At 34.1% G+C, this 22,091-nt stretch overlaps 2 protein-coding genes and 1 long non-coding RNA gene across 3 annotated transcripts; 1 reads left to right on the top strand and 2 right to left on the bottom strand.

The window, feature by feature from the left end:
• Positions 1 to 856: 856 nt before the first annotated feature.
• LOC114276725 (uncharacterized) lies at positions 857 to 6,471 on the top strand. Its single transcript, XM_028218545.2, has 3 exons — positions 857 to 1,227; positions 4,645 to 4,909; positions 5,982 to 6,471. The coding sequence occupies exons 1-3, from the start codon at positions 969 to 971 to the stop codon at positions 6,214 to 6,216; spliced, it is 759 nt and encodes a 252-aa protein (XP_028074346.2). The 5' UTR covers positions 857 to 968; the 3' UTR covers positions 6,217 to 6,471.
• A 709-nt stretch (positions 6,472 to 7,180) lies between these two features.
• On the bottom strand, positions 7,181 to 8,644 carry LOC114276704 (uncharacterized). The gene is made up of 3 exons (XR_003634341.2): positions 8,017 to 8,644; positions 7,820 to 7,904; positions 7,181 to 7,371 (listed from the first exon to the last, which is right to left on the bottom strand). It is a non-coding gene; the product is annotated as an uncharacterized LOC114276704 (long non-coding RNA).
• Positions 8,645 to 19,191: 10,547 nt separating this feature from the next.
• Positions 19,192 to 22,091, bottom strand: LOC114276724 (BTB/POZ domain and ankyrin repeat-containing protein NBCL). Its single transcript, XM_028218543.2, has 2 exons — positions 21,342 to 22,091; positions 19,192 to 20,401 (listed from the first exon to the last, which is right to left on the bottom strand). Exons 1-2 carry the CDS (start codon positions 21,795 to 21,797, stop codon positions 19,415 to 19,417), a joined length of 1,443 nt encoding a protein of 480 aa, XP_028074344.2. The 5' UTR covers positions 21,798 to 22,091; the 3' UTR covers positions 19,192 to 19,414.

Genomic DNA, 22,091 nt, shown 5'->3' with positions numbered 1-22,091 from the left:
ATATGACAAATTTGCGGGTTGCGGGCGGGTCGCGGTTTAAACCCGCAACCCGCAAAAACCGCCCGCACTTTAATTATTATTATTATTATTATTATTATTATTATTATTATTATTCTTTATATACCAACTTTGTAACTTTTACAGGTGTACTATTATATTCTCTATGACACTAGGATCCTTATTTTTAAGTATTTCTCAACTTTCTTAATGTCGTAGAATTATAAAGTCCTAAACTTGGTTTCTTATTTGATTTTCATTGGTGATTCATTCACTTTTTCCTAATAAAATTTTCCTTCTAATGGCCGATGAAACTTATAGTTTGATTATTGATTACTGAACTGGCAATTCTAATTGAGTACAACCTTTAATGCATTGATATACATTTTTTTCATGGCAAAAATGCTAGTGTAGGGTCTGTTTGTTTTGGGTATTTTCATTTAATGCATTGATATTCAATTTTTATTTGTAAACTCATCAAAAAATTGTTATCACAAATATATAAAATGAATCTGATGCCTAAATTCACTGGGAAAAAAAAAACTCGAAAATTAACTTTTAAAGAAAAAAGTATAAACCGCAAACCGCCCGCAACCGCCCGCACATTTGCAAACCCTATCCGCACAAATCGCAAACCACACTGTGGGCGGTTGCGGGTTGACTTTTTTCCCAAACCGCATAGATGCGGACAGGTCAAAACCGAACCGCAAACTGCACAAAACCAATCCGCGAAACTTTCAAATCTTTCGTGGACTAGAGAGAATCCAGTTCCAAATCTTTTAGCTTATTACCTAATGATATTTACCCATTTGTGTAGACTCACATAATTATTTAACATAAATAAAATAATAATTGATTAATTTGTGACAAAATCAGATTGTGCCACAAGTGGAATTTGGAATAGGAATAATCTATCCTTATGGAGGGTTGTGGTTAGGTACAGAACAATTGAGGGCACAGAGAGAGAGAGGATGGGGGGTTCTACATCGGACGATTTTTCAGTGCTGGTATTGGCTTCAGATCTAGGCATAGACGCTCGACCCTTCTTGTCCTCCATTGATGGACAAAGAGAAGCTCCTCCTCAAGAGAACTGGCACGACTGTCCCTCCGATTTCCTCTCCTCCGACGATGACTTCTCCGATCTCGACGCCTTGAATTTCTTTCGCCTCGAACGTGGCTCCGACAAGTCCGGCAATCGCATCTTCCGCATCGTCGGAAAATACTTCCCTGGTATGACACACACACATATTTGCTGATCGAGTTATTCATATTTAGCTGTGTTCATCTCAATACTTGAGCTTTAAGGTTGTTATGGTATGAGGGTTTTTGGAATTTTATCAAATAGATACAAGTATTTGTGTATGTATTCCGGTGTTTTCTTTGTTGACATTTTTAGTTTTCATCTATGTTCATCTCAAAATTTGGGCTTTGGGTTTTTCATGGTATGAGGTTTTTGGATTTTTATCAAATAGATGCAAGTATATGTGATGTTTTCTTTGTGATATTTTTAGTTTTCATCTATTTTCATCTCAAAATTTGGACTTCAGGTTTTTCATGGTACGAGGGTTTTTGGAATTTTGTCAAAGAAAGAGTGCTTTAAAAAGTGGTAAAAGGATAGAACTGAGAAAAATTTTAACAGTTATAGATTGGCTAATAAGGAGGTCAAGAAAGTAGGGCGAGAGGCTAAGCTAAAAGCTTATCATGACCTATACACTAGACTAGATAGTAAGGAGCGAGAGAAGAGGGTATACAAACTTGCTAAGATACGGGAGAGGAAAATAAGATATTTTAATCAAGTTAAATGTATCAAGAGTGAGGATTCTAAGGTATTAGTGAGGGATGAAGAGATTAAGGAAAAATGGAAGAATTATTTTGAGAAACTATTAAATGTGGAATATGGAGGTACAACAATAGGGGAAGAAATAGCCAGTAATACGATAAATCAAGACTATAGGTTCTATTACAGGATTAAGAACTTTAAAGTGGAGTTTGCACTTAAGAAGATGAAATCAAATAATGCTTTAGGATCAAAGATATCCCTATTGAAGCTTGGAAGTGTTTTTATAAAAGGGGGGTTGCTTGGTTAACTAAGTTGTTTAACAAAATTTTATTGACTAGGAATATGTCAGATGAGTGGAGGAAGAGTATTTTAGTGCCAATCTATAAGAATAAAAGAGATGTCCAGAATTGCAACAACAATAGATGAATCAAGCTAATGTGTCATATAATGAAAGTGTGGAAAAGGGTGATAGAACGCCGATTGCGAGATATAACAGAGGCGTCAGAGAATCAATTTGGGTTTATGCTAGGCAGATCAACAATGGAAGCGATCTATCTCTTGAGGAGAGCAATAGAAAAGTATAGTAAAAAGAAAAGAGACATTCATATGGCATTTATCGACCTTGAGAAAGCATATGATAGAGTGCCCCGGGATATAATATGGTGGGTATTAGCGAAGAAAGGGGTCGCAAAAGGTTACATTGATGTGATTAGGGACATGTATGAAGGGGTGGTGACCATTATTAGATCACCTGCTGGAGAGACAAATGAATTTCTCATCATTGTAGCGTTACACCAAGGATCTACCTTAAGTCCTTATTTTTTTGTTTTAGTTATGGATGAGTTGACGAGAAATATCCAGGATGACGTGTCATGGTGTATGCTTTTTGCAGACGATATAATGCTAATGGATGAGACTAGAGAATGAGTTAATACAAGTTGAAAATTTGGAGAAAATCTCTTGAATCTAAAGGATTTTGGATAAGCAGAATTAAAATAGAGTACATGGAGTGTAAATTTAGTAACAGTAACAATGAAAGCAGAGGAGAAGTGAAGATTGAAAACCAAGAACCGCCTAAGAGTGAACATTTTGTTATTTAGGGTCGATTATCACAACAGTGGGGGAGATTGATGCGGATGTGGCTCATAGGATTAAGGCGGGATGGTGTAAGTGGAGAAGTGCGTCTGGGGTACTGTGCGATAAACGAATACCCACTAGACTTAAAGATAAGTTCTATAGAATGGCTATTAGACCAGCGATGTTGTATGAGACGGAGTGTTGGGTAACCAAGAAACAACATGTAGATAAGATGAGTGTGGCTGAGATGAAAATGCTAAGGTAGATGTGTGGCAAGACTAGACAAGACAGAATTAGGAATGAGTGTATTCGGAAATGGGTAGGAGTAGCACCGATAGAAGATAAGTTGAGAGAAAATCGATTGAGATGGTTTGGTCATATTCAACGAAGACCAACAGAGGCAGTAGTGAAGAGATGCAATACTGGAACGGTAGATGGAAGTGTTAGGGGACGGGCTAGGCCTAAATTAACGTTGGTTAGCGTTGTAAATAGAGATATGGATCTATTTAATTTAACTAGCAAAATGGCCTTTGATAGGGCCGCGTAGAGAAGAAGGATTCGTGTAGTCGACCCCATTTGATGGGACTTAAGGCTTGGCTTGGCTTGGCCTGGTTTGGTTTGGTTTAGATGCAAGTATATGTGTATGTAGTCTGTGTTTTCTTTGTGGACATTTTTAGCTTTCATCTATGTTCATCTCAAAATTTGGACTTTGGGTTTTTCATGGTACGAGGCTTTTGGGAATTTTGTCAAATAGATGCAAGTATCTGTGTATTTAGTCTATGTTTTCTTTGTAGGCATTTTTAGTTTTTTATCTATGTTCATCTCAAAATTTGGGCTTTGGGTTTTTCATGGTAGGAGGTTTTTTGGAATTTTATCAAATAGATAGAAGTATATGTGTATGTAGTCTAGGTTTTCTTTGTGGACATTTTTAGTTTTCATCTATGTTCATCTCAAATTTTGGGCTTATTGAATCTTTGATTATTTGGCCAAAATAAAAATCTCTATTACTAACCAACTGGGACAGCTTAGTTGGTGATTCCTTGACATTCTCCAAGTTAATTTAGTTTTTTGTCTTTCTGATTATGGGACTGTTTCTTTGATTTATGTAATTGTTGTCGGCGTTGGGTTTGCGGATATGTGTTGTTGGACTTTCCTACTAGTTGATTTCTTAGTTTGATTTAGTTTTTTCATATTTGTAAATAATAATCTAGTGATTGATCTCCCCCCCACCCCCCCCCCCCCCCAAAACCCCCCCCCCCCCCCCCCCCCCCCAAAAAAAAAAAAAAAAGGAAAAAGAAAAAAGTCATTTCTTTAACAATTTCTTCCCCATTTCCCCTCCCTAGTTGCTAATTAAGTTTTCATGAACTGATTTTGTAGCTTGTGAATTTTTCCTTTTGTAACTATCTACAACAATTGAATGGAAGGGGGGGTGTACTTATTGGTGGTTTGAAGATATTTAAAATTACATCGGTTGGGTAATCTTGAAAATTTTGAACTCTGCTTGGATTGATTGATAGATTAGTGTCCATATTTTATGTTGAATGTTGCACTCGTTTGTAGGAGAGACCAAAGATTATTTTGCATGACAGTGAATTGGGCTCAAGAGTCATTCACCTAAGCCATTATTTTAGATGCACCAATGAGTTTTTCAAAATTTATTATACTCTTCGAGCTTATCTAGTTTTTATTTCCTCTTATGGGTTCCTTATTTATTATTATTTCACTTTACAATGATTTCCTTAGCATTAATTGATGCCTTGTGATGTGCTTGTTTGATCTATGATATCCAGCTCCTGTTATAAGTGGGGAACGGCTGAAAAAGTATGTTTTTCACAAAATATATACGGAGATGCCAGAAGGACCGTTCTGCATCATTTACATGCACAGTACAGTGCAGAAGGAGGACAACAATCCTGGCATAACGATCTTGAGGTGGATCTATGAAGAACTTCCCCCTGCTTGTAAGGATAGGCTACAAGTTGTGTACTTCATTCATCCAGGACTCCGCTCGAGACTGGTCTTTGCCACACTTGGTCGTTTCTTTTTAAGTGGAGGGTGAGTTTTTTTTCTTGATATCTTACTTGTCCCAGGAAATAATTAATAAATAAACAAACAACTCAGTTCTGATATCTTCTAGGAGCAAATAATTAGAAGTCCTTAATACGTGTTTTATGCTACTTACAGAACGTAGACAACTATTTGAACTTTCAAAAAATCCCTGAACTATGCTTGAATGGTATATTAATAATTTGTTGGGATGGGTAAGGAATAATGCTTGTATTGAGTGCCACTTATATGAAGACGACTGAAAAATCTAGTCTGCAAGTTCTTGGGCATCATTATTGAAGTTGTCTTCTAAAAAACATAGGTTGCAAAGATCCTGTATGAGATTCTGATGGCCCTAAAATGGGCTTACTTTCATGTGGTTATCCTTAAAATGTTAAAACATTCCTCAAGGCCGTGTTTGCATCTTAGATTAGTTGAAAGATCTGTGGAAGGAAAGAAAAGAGAAGGAAAAGTGCATGAAGTAGAAGCTTTTTTCTTTTTCTTTTTTCACGCTTCCCTTCCCAAATCATTCCACAAATCCAAGATCCAAACACAATATAAAGCAATGCATACCCATGTAGATTCTTTCTTTTGCTGTTATTGCATTGCTAAATGGACACTGCCCCCTTCTCTTGATTGGTCAGATGCTGCTTGGCATTTTATAAAAAGAATAAACGGTCCCCAAGGAATTTGTGGCATCTTGAGGAAATTATAAAAGAAGTCACAGCAGAGGGTATATGTGCCCCAATGGACCATTTGAAATCATTTTAGCTGATCGTATATAATTCTTCCTTGACTAAGTCATGACATACATCATTGCCTATAGTTATTTTAATCCCATTCATCTTGAATGTTGCTTCTCTCAAATGCAAAAACCTTGGCAATTCCATAAGGTTTCTGATGTTACTTACCTATTTTGTATTACCCCTCCTCCCCCCTCTCAAAACCCTACCTCCCCGTCTGCTGTCCCCTGCTACCCCCACTCATATTCAATGCAAAATTTTCCTTTTGTTATTAGCATAAACTAAGTTCTTGCCATCAAGGTGTGATGGTCCTCACAGTTCTTTGTTTTTATTTACAGCTTATATTGGAAAATCAAGTATGTTAACCGCCTGCAGTACCTTTGGGAAGATACAAAGAAAGGAGAGGTTGAGATCCCAGAGTTTGTGCAGAATCATGATGATATTCTCGAGAATAGACCACTGACTGATTATGGAATTGAACCGGATCCTCTCCACTTAAGTGGGATTCCTTCCACAGCCTACTCATTTGGGAGGTATGAAGAGAGGTGGATATCCAGAGAGTGCATGTCTTAGTGTGATGTATTGCTAGTGTTGTGAGCGGCATGTGGAAACTTTGAATCTTTATGTGAGATAATTTTGAGTGCTATGTTGCTTACGCCGGTTGTTCTATCTGTTCAGGATGGTTCCCTTTTTGTGTTAGTTTTAAGCTTTAGATGGTCTCTATCCTTGTTGTGTTGGCCTGGGCTGTGATGTGCCCATTTATGTTGTATTTGTTTTCCAATTTTATATATTTTCAACTAAGAAAAAGATACAAATTTTGTACTCTGATATAGTTTGTAGACCCGTCTGCTGATTTGCATCTACATATTGGTAACATTTATATTAGTTTCAAGCTTGCAATCAAATATTAACAAATCTTGCAATCAAATATTATCAAATATGATTTGCATCTACATATTGGTAACATTTATATTAGTTTCAAGCTTGCAATCAAATATTAACAAATATTGAAATGAGTTTTCTACAAAAATAATTTCTAAAAGAAAAAAAAAATCATTTTTTATAAGAATATATATATATATATATATTTGTCAAAACAAATTGGAGTGTAAATATAAATCTATCTTCTTGTGGTTAGGGGTAAAAATTAGCCAAAATTGTTAAAGTTTAGTTTGAAAACTTTAACTAGTTTTGAAATTTGTTCAAACTTGATTCGTTAAACTTTCGAGCTAATCTCAAATGAGATTTCTCAATTCGAGTTCGAATACTTTGGTATTTTTATATAGTTTTAAGTTTATCAAATCGAACAGAATGAATAATTAATTGATCAAGTTTGGTTTGAAATTTTATAAGCTCTAATATGTGTTCAAGTTTGATTTGTTTACTTAATAAATCGAAAAATGAATTTCTAACAAGCGAAATACGAGTGAAGTTATAGGTATTTGGTTCCTTTATCACCCCTATTTGTGGGTGGTTCTAAATCTTTTTATCATCATATTATCGCAACAGTTTAGTTTTGAGCTACAGAGATCAGCTATTTAGGCAAACTAAAACAACTTTATTAACTCATAACTAGTGGATCTCTCACACATAAGATTAATTTTACAGCCAATTACATGATGTCAGAATATAATAATAAATGAAGATCAAACATAGAATGGTCCCTGATGCAGATCCATGTTTCAGAAGCAAGATTCACAGAGCCAACAGCAACACAGAGCAAAGAGGCTGCACAATGAATTATATTAAATTAAAACTTAGAACAATGGAAAAAATAAAATAAAATAAAATAAAATTGGTTAGTAGTTAGGGTGAAGGGAATTGGTAATTTGTGGTTATTTTGAGAAGGAAAACAAAATTTAAATAAGTGAACCAAACAAACAGGAGAAAATTCGAACCTTCATCAGTAACGTGTGAACATACTCACCAACTAGAATGGCAAAAATTATATATGCATTTGTTTAGCATGTGAGTAGTGATAAAATATAAAAAAGTTAAATTTCCTTTAAAAAATTTTGAAGTGGTGAAAGCATAATATTTTGATTACTTGAGATCAAAGTTTACATGTTTATAGTTAGAACTGCTATACCTTCAGCTTGATTCTATATAGCCTTTGAACATATGCGGAACTTTTGATTATGAAGATCAGAAGAAGAGCAAGAAAAAGAAGACTTACCAACCCTCAATGAAGCCCTTCTCTCCTTTCTTCCTCGTGTACGGCCGGCTCATCTTCCCGGTTGGAGAATTTCCAGTTGGGTATCCTTAAAAATCAAAAAAATTGAGAAAAGTCAGTTCACATGTCTCTGATGAAAGAGAATAGCCAAGTATGTGTTTGTGTTTGTCTATGCATGAGAGAGAGAGAGAGAGAGAGACCTGGAGGGGGTTGGTTCTCTTGTTTCTCTGTCTGGGGCATTTTGAAGCAGAACAATGCAAACTATTGAATTCCTTGGTATGTATATGCCAAAGTATACTTGAAAGTACTGTAATATGTAGATCCTTATGTCATCTATATATATTGACATTCCATTATATGTCTTACATTTCACTTGCATGCCTACATGATATGAAGTGGAAAGGCTGCTTTCACTTTTTGATTGGTCGGCACCGTTTTAATCGCTAAAATTTGCTTTTCAGGATCCAAAAAAAGGATCAGGATTCTCTGTAAAGGGTGTAAATTACAAAACTCATATCAAGGATTACTCATTAAATTCGGATTTTTAAGATTGTAACACGTTGGCACTAATGACAAACAAAAAGAGCTAAATTTGTTTCCGTGCTTGTACAACGGTGTGCAAAAAATAGAGTATGAGAAGAAATCTTTAATTTTTTAACTTTTTTTAATAATTTTTTGACTAATACCTATTACCATACGGGGCATTAATCGGATTAAAATTGTCGTCCCCAGATTAATTACTCAAGAAAATAAAGAAGCATATGAGATTGAATGGCCAGCAGAGAGTTTGCCTTTGCCACCTCATAAGATTTGATAGAACAAAAACTTTGCCACTAATTTAATAAAAGAAAAAAAAGAGATCATAAAAAGATGGTAACAATCTTCTCGCTTTGCACATTGCTTTTGAAATGGATTCTTTTCTTCAAGAAGAAGATAAAATAAATGGATCTAAAATAGCATAAAAGATAAGGGAATATATAATTAAAAAGCTGGATAAATTGACTTCTACTTTATTCAAAGAATATTTACTTTAATCCCGTCAATGTCAATAAATACCAACATTTTTTTTTTCAAAATTATAGGAGTGTCAATAGTTTTATTTCAACTATTTCTCAAATATATATAATTCCCCTATTATACATACTATGTAATTACCGAACATAAATTTTTAGAGTGGCCTAAAAAAGAATAAAAAATGAGAATTATTACTTAAAAAGAGAGTCCAAGATTAGTGGTTCATTAAGGACTAAAATTAATTAATTGAAATTAGTTAATGATACGGCTTACATTTGTGACTAAGAACATTCTTGTTAGTTGAATTTTCATAATTTGTTTTCTTTTTCTTCTCAAAAAATAAAAACAAATTTGATGATAACAAAAATCAAAAAAATATTTTAAAATTATCCTTTCCCCCAAAAAGAAAAAAGAATCACTTGAAAATGATAAGAATTTTTAATTTTTAATTTTTTTTTTTAGTTTTTTTTTTTTAATTTTTTTATAGAATTTGAAAATTTAACCAAACTTTTAATTATGGGGCCCACCTCACTAAATGGTGTGGATCACCTTTTAGTACTGGGTTAGCCCATCGACAAGTCACAGACCTGAACTATGGACACTTTCCAGCCAAGTAGACTAACTTTGTTTTGGGTGAGGCCCATCAAGAAATTGAGCCGCTAAAATTATCAGGCCCATTCTTTCCCAAAGTGGGCTATGGGCTGAGATACAAAAAAAATGGGGGGATTCTATTTACATCTAAAAAATCATTCAGTTCAATTTCTCTCTAATAAATTATTTAGAATTATAATTTACTCTTAATATATCTTATTTTTTCACTAATTACTATTCAATAAAATCATAATTTTTCAGTGATAAAAAAAAAATATTAAATGAAGGTTTAATGTCATGGATGTCATCAAGTCTTTCATGGAAGGCATATATATAATGACTTTAGGGACGTTTTCTAAAAAAGTCAATTTTTTGATTTTTTTGTTTTTTACACAAAAAATCTAAAAATTTAACTTTTTACCAACTTCCCAAAATATCAGTTATTGAGTCTGGAAGAGCCAAACTGAACCCAACTAATCTATTTTAAATGGGACAATTTCTGCAACCTCTTTGTAATGGTGGGTGTTTTGGAGTAGGTCAAATTGCAACCCTAATTGTTGATTCGGCAATAATTATTTTAATATCTTACTCTTAATAACAACTTTGTGGTTTCTGGTTCACTTTAAGCAGTTTATATACTAATCAAAATTTATTTATTTGGATGAACAAATCTGATTTTTTTAAGTATTGTCTCAAAGTTTTTGCTTTCTAGGATGATTCGTCTTTAAAGGGGGATAAAAGTCAATTTTGGTGGGATGGATTGGAGTTTTGGAGTGAGGAAGAAGATGAAAAAAAAAAATAATCGCAACGTAAAGAATAGATATAACAATGTTAACACCATAAATCTGCAATTTTTATTATTATTTATTATTTATATAATTGCAGGACACGTGGCATCCTCTTATTCATTTGGAAGTTAAAAGAAGTTATAGAGATAATGGAGAGTATGAAGGACAAAGTGGATGAGTGGGAGGACAAAGTGGATGAGTGGAAGGACACATGGCAAGACAAGAATGAAGATGAAAGAAATTGGTAGTTACTAAGTAGTTATTGCTGTATTTTTTCTTCTATAAATAGCCATTAATGGCTACATTGTAAATGATCCAGAACTTAAATCAAAGACAATTGATTTCAATATTTCTTGTCATTTTCCTTATCTTAGGAATAGTTTAACATAGATTTATATTTCGAAGCATTTATTTCCAGCACTTTCATTTCGATGCATTTTATGCACTTCCTTTTCGAAGCATAGGAGTAGAGGTAAGTAATTATTACTTTGATTGTTCACTCAATCGTCTTTCTCCGTCCCTCTTTCTTCTTTTACTTTTTTTTTTCTCTGCACTTGGCAAATTTGAAGTCCTCTTCGTTGAGGCAAAAGAACCGTCAACACAATCGCTTGGTAATTGCCTTGAATTTAATCTGTAAGGATTTTTCAATCCTTGCTGGCACGCTCGCATTTATGATATTTTCCTTCGTAGGAAAAATAAGCCAACATTTTTTGGCACGCCCGGTGGGACGTCAAGTGTAATAAATGAAAAAAGAATTGGATTTGTCCATTTCAAATAGCCTAGATGAAATTTATTGGCGTAAACAAGAAATTTTGGATCTTCAAGAAGAGATCCATTTTCTTAATGAAATAAATTTTCATCCCTTACAATATTATTTGGTGGAAGAAAAAAGACACCATGTAATTGGAGAAATTCATCAACTTGATATGGAAATTCGCCAATGGAATGACGAGTTATCAACTCTCACTACCAAGTCTTTAACTGAGGCCTTAATGGTCGGAATTGGTGAATTTTTTCAGAATTTTTTCATGGTTAAAAATAGCAAAAGCAAAGAGTTGATTTCATCAATGGCTCGGGGGGTTCAAGAATCCGTTTTTAAAGAGCCAAATTATGAAATTAACACAACGAAAGAGCATGTTCTTGAGCCAAATTTGGCAAAGAATGATGTTCCATGTATGACTCGGGGGGTCCAAAAACCAAATTTTAGAGAGTCAAGTCATGAAAATAACATATCTATGGGTGATTTTCATAAGCCATTAATGGCTAACATGGAAAAACAACCCACTTTGCCAAATAATTATGAAAACCTATTCGGCAAAAGTCATGTTTTTAAAACAAACATGGTCAAGAATAATGAACAAGCCGCTGTTCATGAATTCAAAATTTTTGACATTTTTCAAAATGGCAAAAAGTATGAATTTTCATGGTCACACCATACCATGACTTTTGGTGTTCAAAATCCTTTTTGGGTTTGTGGTTCACATCAAAATATAATTATGATGATGTGGCTAATAAAATTAACAAATTGTTCTTATGAGTTCGAAGCACTAAGAACAAAGGATGACCATTTAAAATGCATGAACTTGGCTAGAAAAAGCCTGTGCATTTAAATAAATGGTTGAGAATGGCTGATCTTTTCAAATTGATGGCCAGTTGTTTGTATATGCACAATCAAAGCATCGAAGATACATTCGAAGCATCAAGAGTTGTTTCGAAGGTTGATTACTTCACATTCGAAACTGTATAAAGCTTTGAAGATACATTCGAAACATCAAGAGTTGTTTCGAAGGTTGATTACTTCACATTCGAAACTGTATAAAGCTTTGAAGATACATTCGAAACATCAAGAGTTGTTTCGAAGGTTGATTACTTCACCTTCGAAACTGTATAAAACTTTGAAAACTTTCGAAATGTGTACATCTCTTCAAATATATGTAAAATGACAATTAATTAGTTGTCGAATAATGCCTGTTTTTGGCATCATAAGTTGGCTCGAAGAACAACAGTTTTGGTGTCTTCGAAGAATTAATAATTGGTTCGAAGTAAAAAATTAATATTTTCATTAATTATGTGTGAACCAGAACATATAAGTTTTGAATAACCACAATGTTGGCCAAAAACAGCTTCGAAAGCCGTTTTGCCATAAGTTGCTTCGAAAGCCGTTTTGCCATAATTTTGTAAGTTTCGAAGCACTCTATCTTGCATCAACAACAACTTCGAAGAAATAATAATGGTGGTTGTGAACCTTCGAAGCTTTGTCGAGTATTTTTGAGGATGTAAGTTTTGAATAACCACAATGTTGGCCAAAAACAGCTTCGAAAGCCGTTTTGCCATAAGTTGCTTCGAAAGCCGTTTTGCCATAATTTTGTAAGCTTCGAAGCACTATATCTTGCATCAACAACAGCTTCGAAGAAATAATAATGGTGGTTGTGAACCTTCGAAGCTTTGTCGAGTATTTTTGAGGATGTAATTCGTCTTTTGTCGGTTCCATCGACCTTCGAAGAATGATTTTGGTCCTTTATATCACTTTCGAAGCTTGTTACTAGTAATAATTCGAGTCATCTAGTCATAATTTCATACTCATTCGAAGCGCTTTATTGGTGTTGTTACATCATTCGAAGCACTTTGCTGCTTAGGTTAGTCATGTGCTTGGTTCGGCCCTTCAAAAATTCAAATAAACATCATTTTTAAGGGCCGCGGGGGGTAATGTTAACACCATAAATCTGTAATTTTTATTATTATTTATTATTTATATAATTGCAGGACACGTGGCATCCTCTTATTCATTTGGAAGTTAAAAGAAGTTATAGAGATAATGGAGAGTATGAAGGACAAAGTGGATGAGTGGGAGGACAAAATGGATGAGTGGAAGGACACATGGCAAGACAAGAATGAAAATGGAAGAAATTGGTAGTTACTAAGTAGTTATTGCTGTATTTTTTCTTCTATAAATAGCCATTAATGGCTACATTGTAAATGATCCAGAACTTAAATCAAAGACAATTGATTTCAATATTTCTTGTCATTTTCCTTATCTTAAGAGTAGTTTAACATAGATTTATATTTCGAAGCATTTATTTCCAGTACTTTCATTTCGATGCATTTTATGCACTTCCTTTTCGAAGCATAGGAGTAGAGGTAAGTAATTATTACTTTGATTGTTCACTCAATCGTCTTTCTCCGTCCCTCTTTCTTCTTTTACTTTTTCTTTTTTCTACACTTGGCAAATTTGAAGTCCTCTTCGTTGAGGCAAAAGAACCGTCAACACAATCGCTTGGTAATTGGCTTGAATTTAATCTGTAAGGATTTTTCAATCCTTGCTGGCACGCTCGCATTTATGATATTTTCCTTCGTAGGAAAAATAAGCCAACAAAGTGATTCGGATATACCATGAGGAAAAATAATATTTTATTTTAGAGTTTAATATGTATTGTCCTTATTAGTAAATTTATAATAGGGTATAATAGAAACTAAAATTTTAATATTTTAATTAGACGTACTAAAGTATTATTTGGGTGCAAATTTAAATAGAATCATCCAAAATAATGTGTTGTTAATTACAGTCGGCTTTCCACTCCAAATGTAATAATATAAAAATTGGGAAATTTGAATTTCAATGGAGCAGTGGGAAAAGAAATTACATTTTTATGATGGTGCAACTCTCCAGTATATAGTGCAAATACATTCTTGTGTTTGGTGCAACTTTTCTTGTGTGTTAGAGTTGCACACAAAAAAAAATTCCATTTATAGGACAATTTTTTTTTTCTACTGCACCACATATTTATAACTTTTCCATCAAAATTTAACATAGAATCAGACTCAAAAATATGTATGAACGCACAAGTATGTTTTAGAAGTGAGCTCTACAACTAGTGTGAGGGAATGTGTAGAGAATAAAATTGGCATCCCACATCAGTTGCGAACGATGTTCAAAAATTATGAGAGGGCAAATGTTACCTATATTATGGAGGCTCCTTTTGGGTTAGACCTCGAAGGGACAAACTCAATGAGTGAGAGGATGGATGTTAACCTGTCTTAAGATGGGGTAAGACATTTTCACTGTGGAGGCATCTTTTGAATTAGAACCTAAATGGATAAACTCAGAAAGGGCGTTTGGGATTTGCTTTTTCATATATATATATATATAGAACTTTTTTTTGCATGTTAGAAAATGAAAAAAAAAAAAATTGGGAAAAGGTTATTTTTGTTGAGTGAAAAAAATTGATGTGATATTTGACTTTTTAAGCTAATTTTAGACTACGTTTGAATTATTAATTTGAGTAGAAATTTTAAAAAGGCAAATAAAAGATAAGAAAAATATAAGAAATTAATTTTTTTCCACCTATTTTTCTCACTTTTTTTTTTTACTTTTTAAATATTTATTCAAATTTATAATCCAAACAAAATTTTAAAATTCAATGTTTTAAGAAGATGCTAGAGGGTGTAATTCATTTCATTGAGTGCATTACTCTCTTTATTTTAAAAAAATTGCGCTTCTAGTAGGAAAAGCAAAATTTACCCTAATTATTAGAATAAATTGTCAATGTTCAATCACTTCAAACATGCTGGCCACCTGTCATGTAAGCCCTAATACATACTTCAATTCAAGAGAGCATTTTAAGAAGAATGACTACTAGGAAAGCCTATTGCATTTGTATCAGTTGTGTGCCCCATAACTGCAACAAACTTTACAAAAGATATTATTCTGCTAATCTTTCTCACCTTTATCTTAAAAAGTGTATGGATGGTGACGGAAAAAAAAAGAAGAAAAAATTCACCTGAGGTTGATGTGCAAGTGGCTCCAATGTCTGCTTTAAAATGAACAATCAAAGCCAAGGCATTGATTGATTAAATATCTGATCTTATCATAATTTTAAATAATAGTATTAAAACATTGATATCAAGTGTGATGTAACAATACCCATCAAGGGTTCTCATTTTTGAGTTGTGATGGATGTGACTCGTGACCTTAAGCCTAGTGAGAGTTGAAAGGGTCATTCGGGTTGAAATTCAGTGGACCTAGTGACAGTTGAAAGGTCCCCGAGAAGGGTTTGTTATCAAACTGATCTTGAGGTTAGGTATGAGGAAAAATCACTCTTAATATCACGAGGCGTATATGTACAACAATTATAACTAACATGATGGATAAGGATGATTGTGAGCATGACAAGCAAAAGAAATCTTGGACTACTGAAGACCATTTGCTAACACAAGAAGGCCAAGTTATATAAAGTTGGCATGTTTAAGGCAATACAAAAACCCTAGACCCTAATCCTTTATCTTATTCTCCAAGTCTTCTTTTCTATCTTAGTACTAGAAAGATCTCAAAGTCGCGTCTATCAATGTATATATACATGTATATACAAAAACCCTAGACCATCTAGTAGTAGTTGCTATCTTTATCATGTATATAAAAGTGTATCTCAGACTCATATATAGCCATCCCATGGCTTGATTGAGTTCTACCAAAATTTGTATTTGCTATTTGTGCATATGTTACAATCTATCTACAATAATGTTGTAAAATTCAACAAATTAAACTGAACCATAAGTGAGCAACACAAAATTTGCATCAAAGGTGGAAGCCTTATTCTTATAGATGTCACTCTAATGATTGATCTTTTAAAAGAAAGCAATATGAATCTATGATTTAACACTACTGGTTCTGCAAAATGAAAATTAAGAATAAGATGAATTTTCAGAAACAAAAATAGCAATGAGGAGTGAATGTGATACTGCGCAAAATTGTATAATCAAATTTCCTCGTGTTCATTCAGTTCCTCAAAATTGGTCTACCATTACACAACCGATTAGAACACAAGAGGCTAGACGGAGACTGCATCATGACTTGAGTGGTGCATTCCAACAAGGTTGGCACACAACTAATAATCACATGCACACCAAAGCCAAAACAAAACGGGTTGGTGAAAACTCATCCAAATAAAATCAAAGCAACAAATAAACGACCTCAAACAACAACAAAAAGAAAATCTATTCAAGAAAGGAGTGAAATGAACCTCCCAAGTGGGTTTCTTCTGTGAATATCTCTTTCAGGGTTACATATTCATATATTTGATAGATGTTAGACTACACAAAGAAAGCATTTAAGTCTAACAACAGAATGATTAATATGTTAAACCGTTAATTATTCAGCAAAGGCATTAACTTTCCAAAATCTTCTTAAGGGGTTTGTTTCAAGACTAGCCTAATTTCAAGGCACGGGAAGCAAAACAGAAATAATAATCTGAGAAGCAAGCGAAACCAAAATAATAATTTGTCTCAATTCAACTCCATATTCCTCCAAAGCAAGAAACAACCTATTCAACCATCTTTTGATTATTTTCTTCTTCCCCTAGTCAACCATTCTTAACCTCTTTACAAACCATGTCTCAACCACTGCCACAATTCTCTTTATTCGGCTGTTAGCATATGGCGATCAATTATAAACTATAAGACTAGGAACTGTGATTAGATTCTGATTAGCATTAGAATATTATACTTTAAGTATCTTGACTTTGAGAATGTGACATTCATAAAAGTTTAATTCCCAATATAATTGGAAAATAAATTCAAGCCTTAGCATTAATTGATTTTCATTTGCCCCTTTCACTCTTCTCAAGAGTGAAAAATAGTCATTAACGAAGAATTTGAAGTCGATTATTAACCTTTCTCCATATATATTATTTAGAGAGGAATAACAATTAAATATGTGGTAAACTACAAGTGGTAATTTGGTTAGTAGACTATGATAGACTACAAGATAATAATTAAAAAATTGACTAAATTATGTGTTCCATATGAAACTTTGAAACTTATTCGTTCTACATTTCTATCTTTTGGAAACTAGAGAAGATTGATATGGGAATTGAAAAAATGCATGCAATTTATTGCATTGATTAATTAGTGGGTTAGTTACGCCAAGACCCCTCAACTATTATCTAATATCATTTTACTCTCTCATTTATGAACCAGTATATTTTTTTGAACTCCTCAACTGTACAAAAAAAACACCTCTTTCACGACTTTAGATTTGTGGCATTTATGAGTTTATATATGGGGACTTAGAGATATACACTAACCGTTCAGAGTCTAAATGTAATTACCACTTAAACAAGCATGCATGAAAATTTTCCAACAAAATATTAGTAGGAAAGGGTAGATCACAAGAAATGCCTTTATGCAGGAAAACCACAATTACAAGAACGGAAGAATAAGGCCTCGTTTGGGTACATGCTTTCTTAATACTCCCTCCGTCCCAAAATAATGGTCCCTTTTGGGGAATCCAACTTTTTTTGGTAGTACAATTATTATACTTTTAAAAAGTTGGTTTTCCAAAATTACCCTTTGATAGTACACTTTTTTGAGAATATCAATGTCATAATTGTACTTTTTATATTATTTATGAATTTAAAAGAAGGGCAAAATGGGAAATTTATATTATTTTTGTACTTGATTTTTGAAGAGGGACTAATATTTTGGGACAATGAAAAATGGAATAAGGGACTAATATTATGGGACGGAGGGAGTAACTTTTTGACATTTTGACTAAAATATAATGTAAAAAAAAACTAATACGTTTGGGATAATTTTTTGATTTTTTACAAAAAAATGTGTAAAAAGTAAATAGAAAATGAAATCTTTGACTTCTGGTATAGGCTTGTTAGTTTTTTGATTTTTTTAATAACTTTTTGATTTTTTTACTAAAATCAGCACTTGTCAAACGAGGCCTAAGTAAAAGAAGAGTCACACATTAGGGTTTAATATATCTAACTGCTTAAAATGTTGATAAAATACATATATATATATATATATATAGAGAGAGAGAGAGAGTAAAAATAAGGTTGGGAGGTGGGAAAAAAATAAAAAATAAAAAAAAAGAGGATTTACATAGAGTAAATCTTGAATTAGATAATAATACCAATATATTAATTAAGCTGTCATGTAGTCACACTCAATGTTGCTTGTGCCTTTCATGCAATGCAAAACAACCAATCAATTTGTCCATTCTCTAATGATGTCCATTAAAATAATAGAAGACCCAACTAAATTAAAGCCAATCAAGTTTCACCGGATGCCCATGAAATGAAAGCATGAAAATGATAAATAACCAAAAGAAAAAGGAAAAAAAAAAAAAAAAAAGTGGTGGGACACCTCATTTCACTCATTAGAATAACACCCATGTCCAAACAAACCCCCAAAAGAGACTAATTAACCCCACCACCACCACAAAAATCCAAAGCATGCATTCTTCATTTGTGTTCATATACATGCATGTAATCTCTATTGTGTATATATGTTTGCATAGATTTTATTTCTATTCACACTAATATTTTTTTTTATATTTATTAATTATAATTATATATCTCATGATAGGTGCGTAATTTGACTAATGAAATGGCTTTTGATAGGGCCGCGTGGAGAAGAAGGATTCATGTAGCCGACCCCATTTGATGGGACTTAAGGCTTCGTTTGGTTTGGTTTGGTTTGGTTTATCTCATGATAGGTGCGTGGGTGGGTAGGGGAACAAAAATATAATAGGTCCTGAATCCTGTGTTTTTAATTATTATTATTATTTTGATAAAATACCCATAACAGTTAAATATGTGAGAATTTTACAATATAATACTTTTGAGTTTGGACCAGGACAATAAAAACAAAATAAATTTTAAAAAAAATTGAAAAAAAATAATAATTTGGTGCCCATTAATTATACCAATAATACAAATGTAGTTTGAGAGGCCAGGGTTGAAAAGATTGACCTGAATTAGATTCTGCTTGTCTCATTCCATGAGAAAAATCCCATCTCAATGCTTCTTGCACGGTTCTACATATGATTGATCATTGGAAGCAGACCCCTACAAAACTAAGAAACACCCACCAGAGAGGAAAGAGAGAGAAATAGAAATAATAAAAAAAAATTTAAAAAAAAAAAAACAAAATACAAAACAAAAGTGAAGGAAAGATAAGATTTGGAAGATAATATAATCCAATAGTAAATTAGTAATCTCCATTAATTTCAATCTGTTTTCACATGGATATATCACATCAAAGGGAGAGAGAGATAGGGATCAGTGAGGTTAATACCAAGATTTAAATATCAGTTGATATGTATCAGTATTTTGAATTTTCGATACTAATATTTGTCGGCATATGGCTTTATCACAGATACTGATATATATTTCAATCCTGTTATTTAAAATCATGATTAATATTGATGAGGGTGGTGGTGGTACATTGAGCGATCATGTCGATCCGTGGCTTCCCTCTGTGTATTTGGACTGGTATCATCTCTTTCATCCATCTTACACCCCATTTGAGCTGCACCCGAATTCAAATAAACCAACCTTGAATCTAGGTTTAGGTTATTCATGTTGTTGCCACCGCTATTCCCACTATTATTATGATCTTCGCTCATCGCCATTGCATAAATGGGTGTTGAAGAAGCACCACCACTCCCACCACTACCTTCCTCCCTTGAAATCACCAATGCTGCCGATTGAACCAGCTCCAAACATAGCCTAAGCTTATTGGGTTCGATATGGGTTAGCCCTGGTATAGCCCCTTTCAATAGAAAATCAGAAGTTAGGGTTCGAAGCATATCGAGTGGGGTGATCCCATCGACCGTCCTAACATTTGGATCAGCGTGGTGGTCCAAAAGGACCGCCACCAGGTCCGGCGACACCATTTCTGACGCCACGTGAAGCGGGCTTTTCCCTGCAGGCCCAGCGGGGTAGTTAACATCGGCTGCACCGAGCTCCAACAAGGCTTTCACTACTTCTCGGCTGCAATTCTCAACTGCATAATGTAGGGCTAGTGCTTCGTCGAGATTTAGCCCTTCACCCATTACCATGAGCTTGACAAGCTCGACATCAGACGAGTCTAGGGCTCGTCTCATTCGATGAATTTTCTGGTCTTCAAACTCAGATACGGCGCTAAGATCGTGGTGGTGGTGGTGTTGGTGGTGGGGGAGGAGGGATCGGCGGGAAAGCGATGATTTGAGGCGGAGCTCATCAATTTTGGCAACGACATCGATGGGGAGGTGCCTGGCTAGGACTTCTGGTGGGAGGCCAGACTTTGCTACTAAATGGGAACAAGTAGTCCAAAGTTGGAGCATTTCTTGCCTTCTTGAAGCTATCAAGACCTTCATTACATCCTCAATTGATGCCTTCTCTACTATGCTTGCCAATTGCTTCTGCAACCAAGTATATGTATATATATAAGATTTTCATCAAGTGATATTCAGAAAAATTAATCTGGAAATACAAAAAATCGATTACAGAATTAAAATATAAATGAACGGATAAAATTTTTCAAAAATATATTTCATTAATAAATCCTATAAATTTTTGTCTATTCATTTGTATTCTGCATCGGATTCTATATTCAATTTCCATATTCGTAATAGAACTGTAATCGAGCCAGTGTGGCATTGTTGAATGATGGGTGTGTTTTTGCAAAATTGGAATTAGTCTCTAGTTACATTTTCTCTTCCTTTGCAGTCCAAACCCAAATGAGGAAAGTATAGGCTATAGATTGTTTGGGAAAGATATGATGTGATCATTGTGGAAGACAAGACTAGACATCAAGATCTAAATGTAGTAACTTGGGAGTGGAATATAAAGATAGAGAAACCAATTCAAGAAGAAAGAAAGAAAAATAAATAAATAAAAAATAAAAACACCAAATGGTATGAGATGAAGTCCAAGATAAAAACCATATCATCACCATGTGATGGGTTTCACACTAACATTCTACACAAGAAATACATAGAAAGAAATCAAAGAAAGAAAAATATTCTGAGTTTCATCAGCTTTAGAAGTTGAACATGGAAAGATTACAGAGAGCTAAACAAAGAAGAAATCTATTAATGTCTGTGAGAGATCAAACTCAATACATCATTGGGGAATTTAATATAAAAATTCATACCAAAATCCAATCCACCCATTTCAAAAAATCATAAATTAAAAAAAATAAAAATAAAAAATGAAAACACAAAAAAGGCACCTGAAAAAATATCTCAACCCACTTCTCAAAAACCAAAACCCACAAACATATGACTACTACTCACACACCAGTCTAGAGAGAGAGAGAGAGAGAGAGAGAGTTTGGGTTTGAAAGCAAGGAAAGGAAACCTGAGTGAGCAATGCAAGCTGTTCAACACCAAAAGATCTAGCGGCAGAGAGAATGTCAAGAGCAAGATCAACGGCTGAGGTGCAATGTGTGTGCCAACAGCCTCTCTCACCACAATTAGGCCTTGGTTCATGCTTCTGAGGCACAATTGAGACTTGTCCACTATACAAAAACTGTAGCATCAACAAGAACACTTCATATCCCACTGAATTCACAGGTATCACTTGTTGGGGATTCAATCCCCTTGGGGACAAACCTGATCCACCGGCAAGATCGACCGATGGGTCGGGCCCACAAAAGAATTTTCTAAAAAAGAGGCTTCTAGCTGCTAGGATGCACCTGTGGGCATGGACTAAGCGACCCTCAACACTGAAGGTTACATCACTGAAGCCTTGGCCGTTGATGAGAAGGTGTAGATAGTCTAAAGAGAGAGATCTTAAGGAATCATCAAGGGTCATGGTTATATGATCTGGGGAGAGAGAGAGAGAGAGAGAGAGAGAGAAGGGGAGTTGTGTTTATGAGAAAATATATGGATGAAGGATGAGGAAGTGGGGGTTAAGAGGAGGAAGAAAAGCTTGGCGGTGCCTTGAATTGAATTGTGTTTGTTGTTCTTCCACACACCATCTGATGATGTACCGTTGATTTCTTGTGAGATTCTCTTTCAATGGTGTTGTGTAGTTAGATATTTTTTTTTGAGAGAGAGAGAGAGAGAGAATGAGAATGAGAATGAGGAAGGGGAGAGCAATTTAGGT

This window comes from Camellia sinensis, chromosome 10 (genome assembly GCF_055761805.1).
Source record: "Camellia sinensis isolate YWXY chromosome 10, ASM5576180v1, whole genome shotgun sequence".
NCBI lineage: Eukaryota > Viridiplantae > Streptophyta > Magnoliopsida > Ericales > Theaceae > Camellia > Camellia sinensis.
This window is presented reverse-complemented; position numbering and strand designations above follow the sequence as displayed.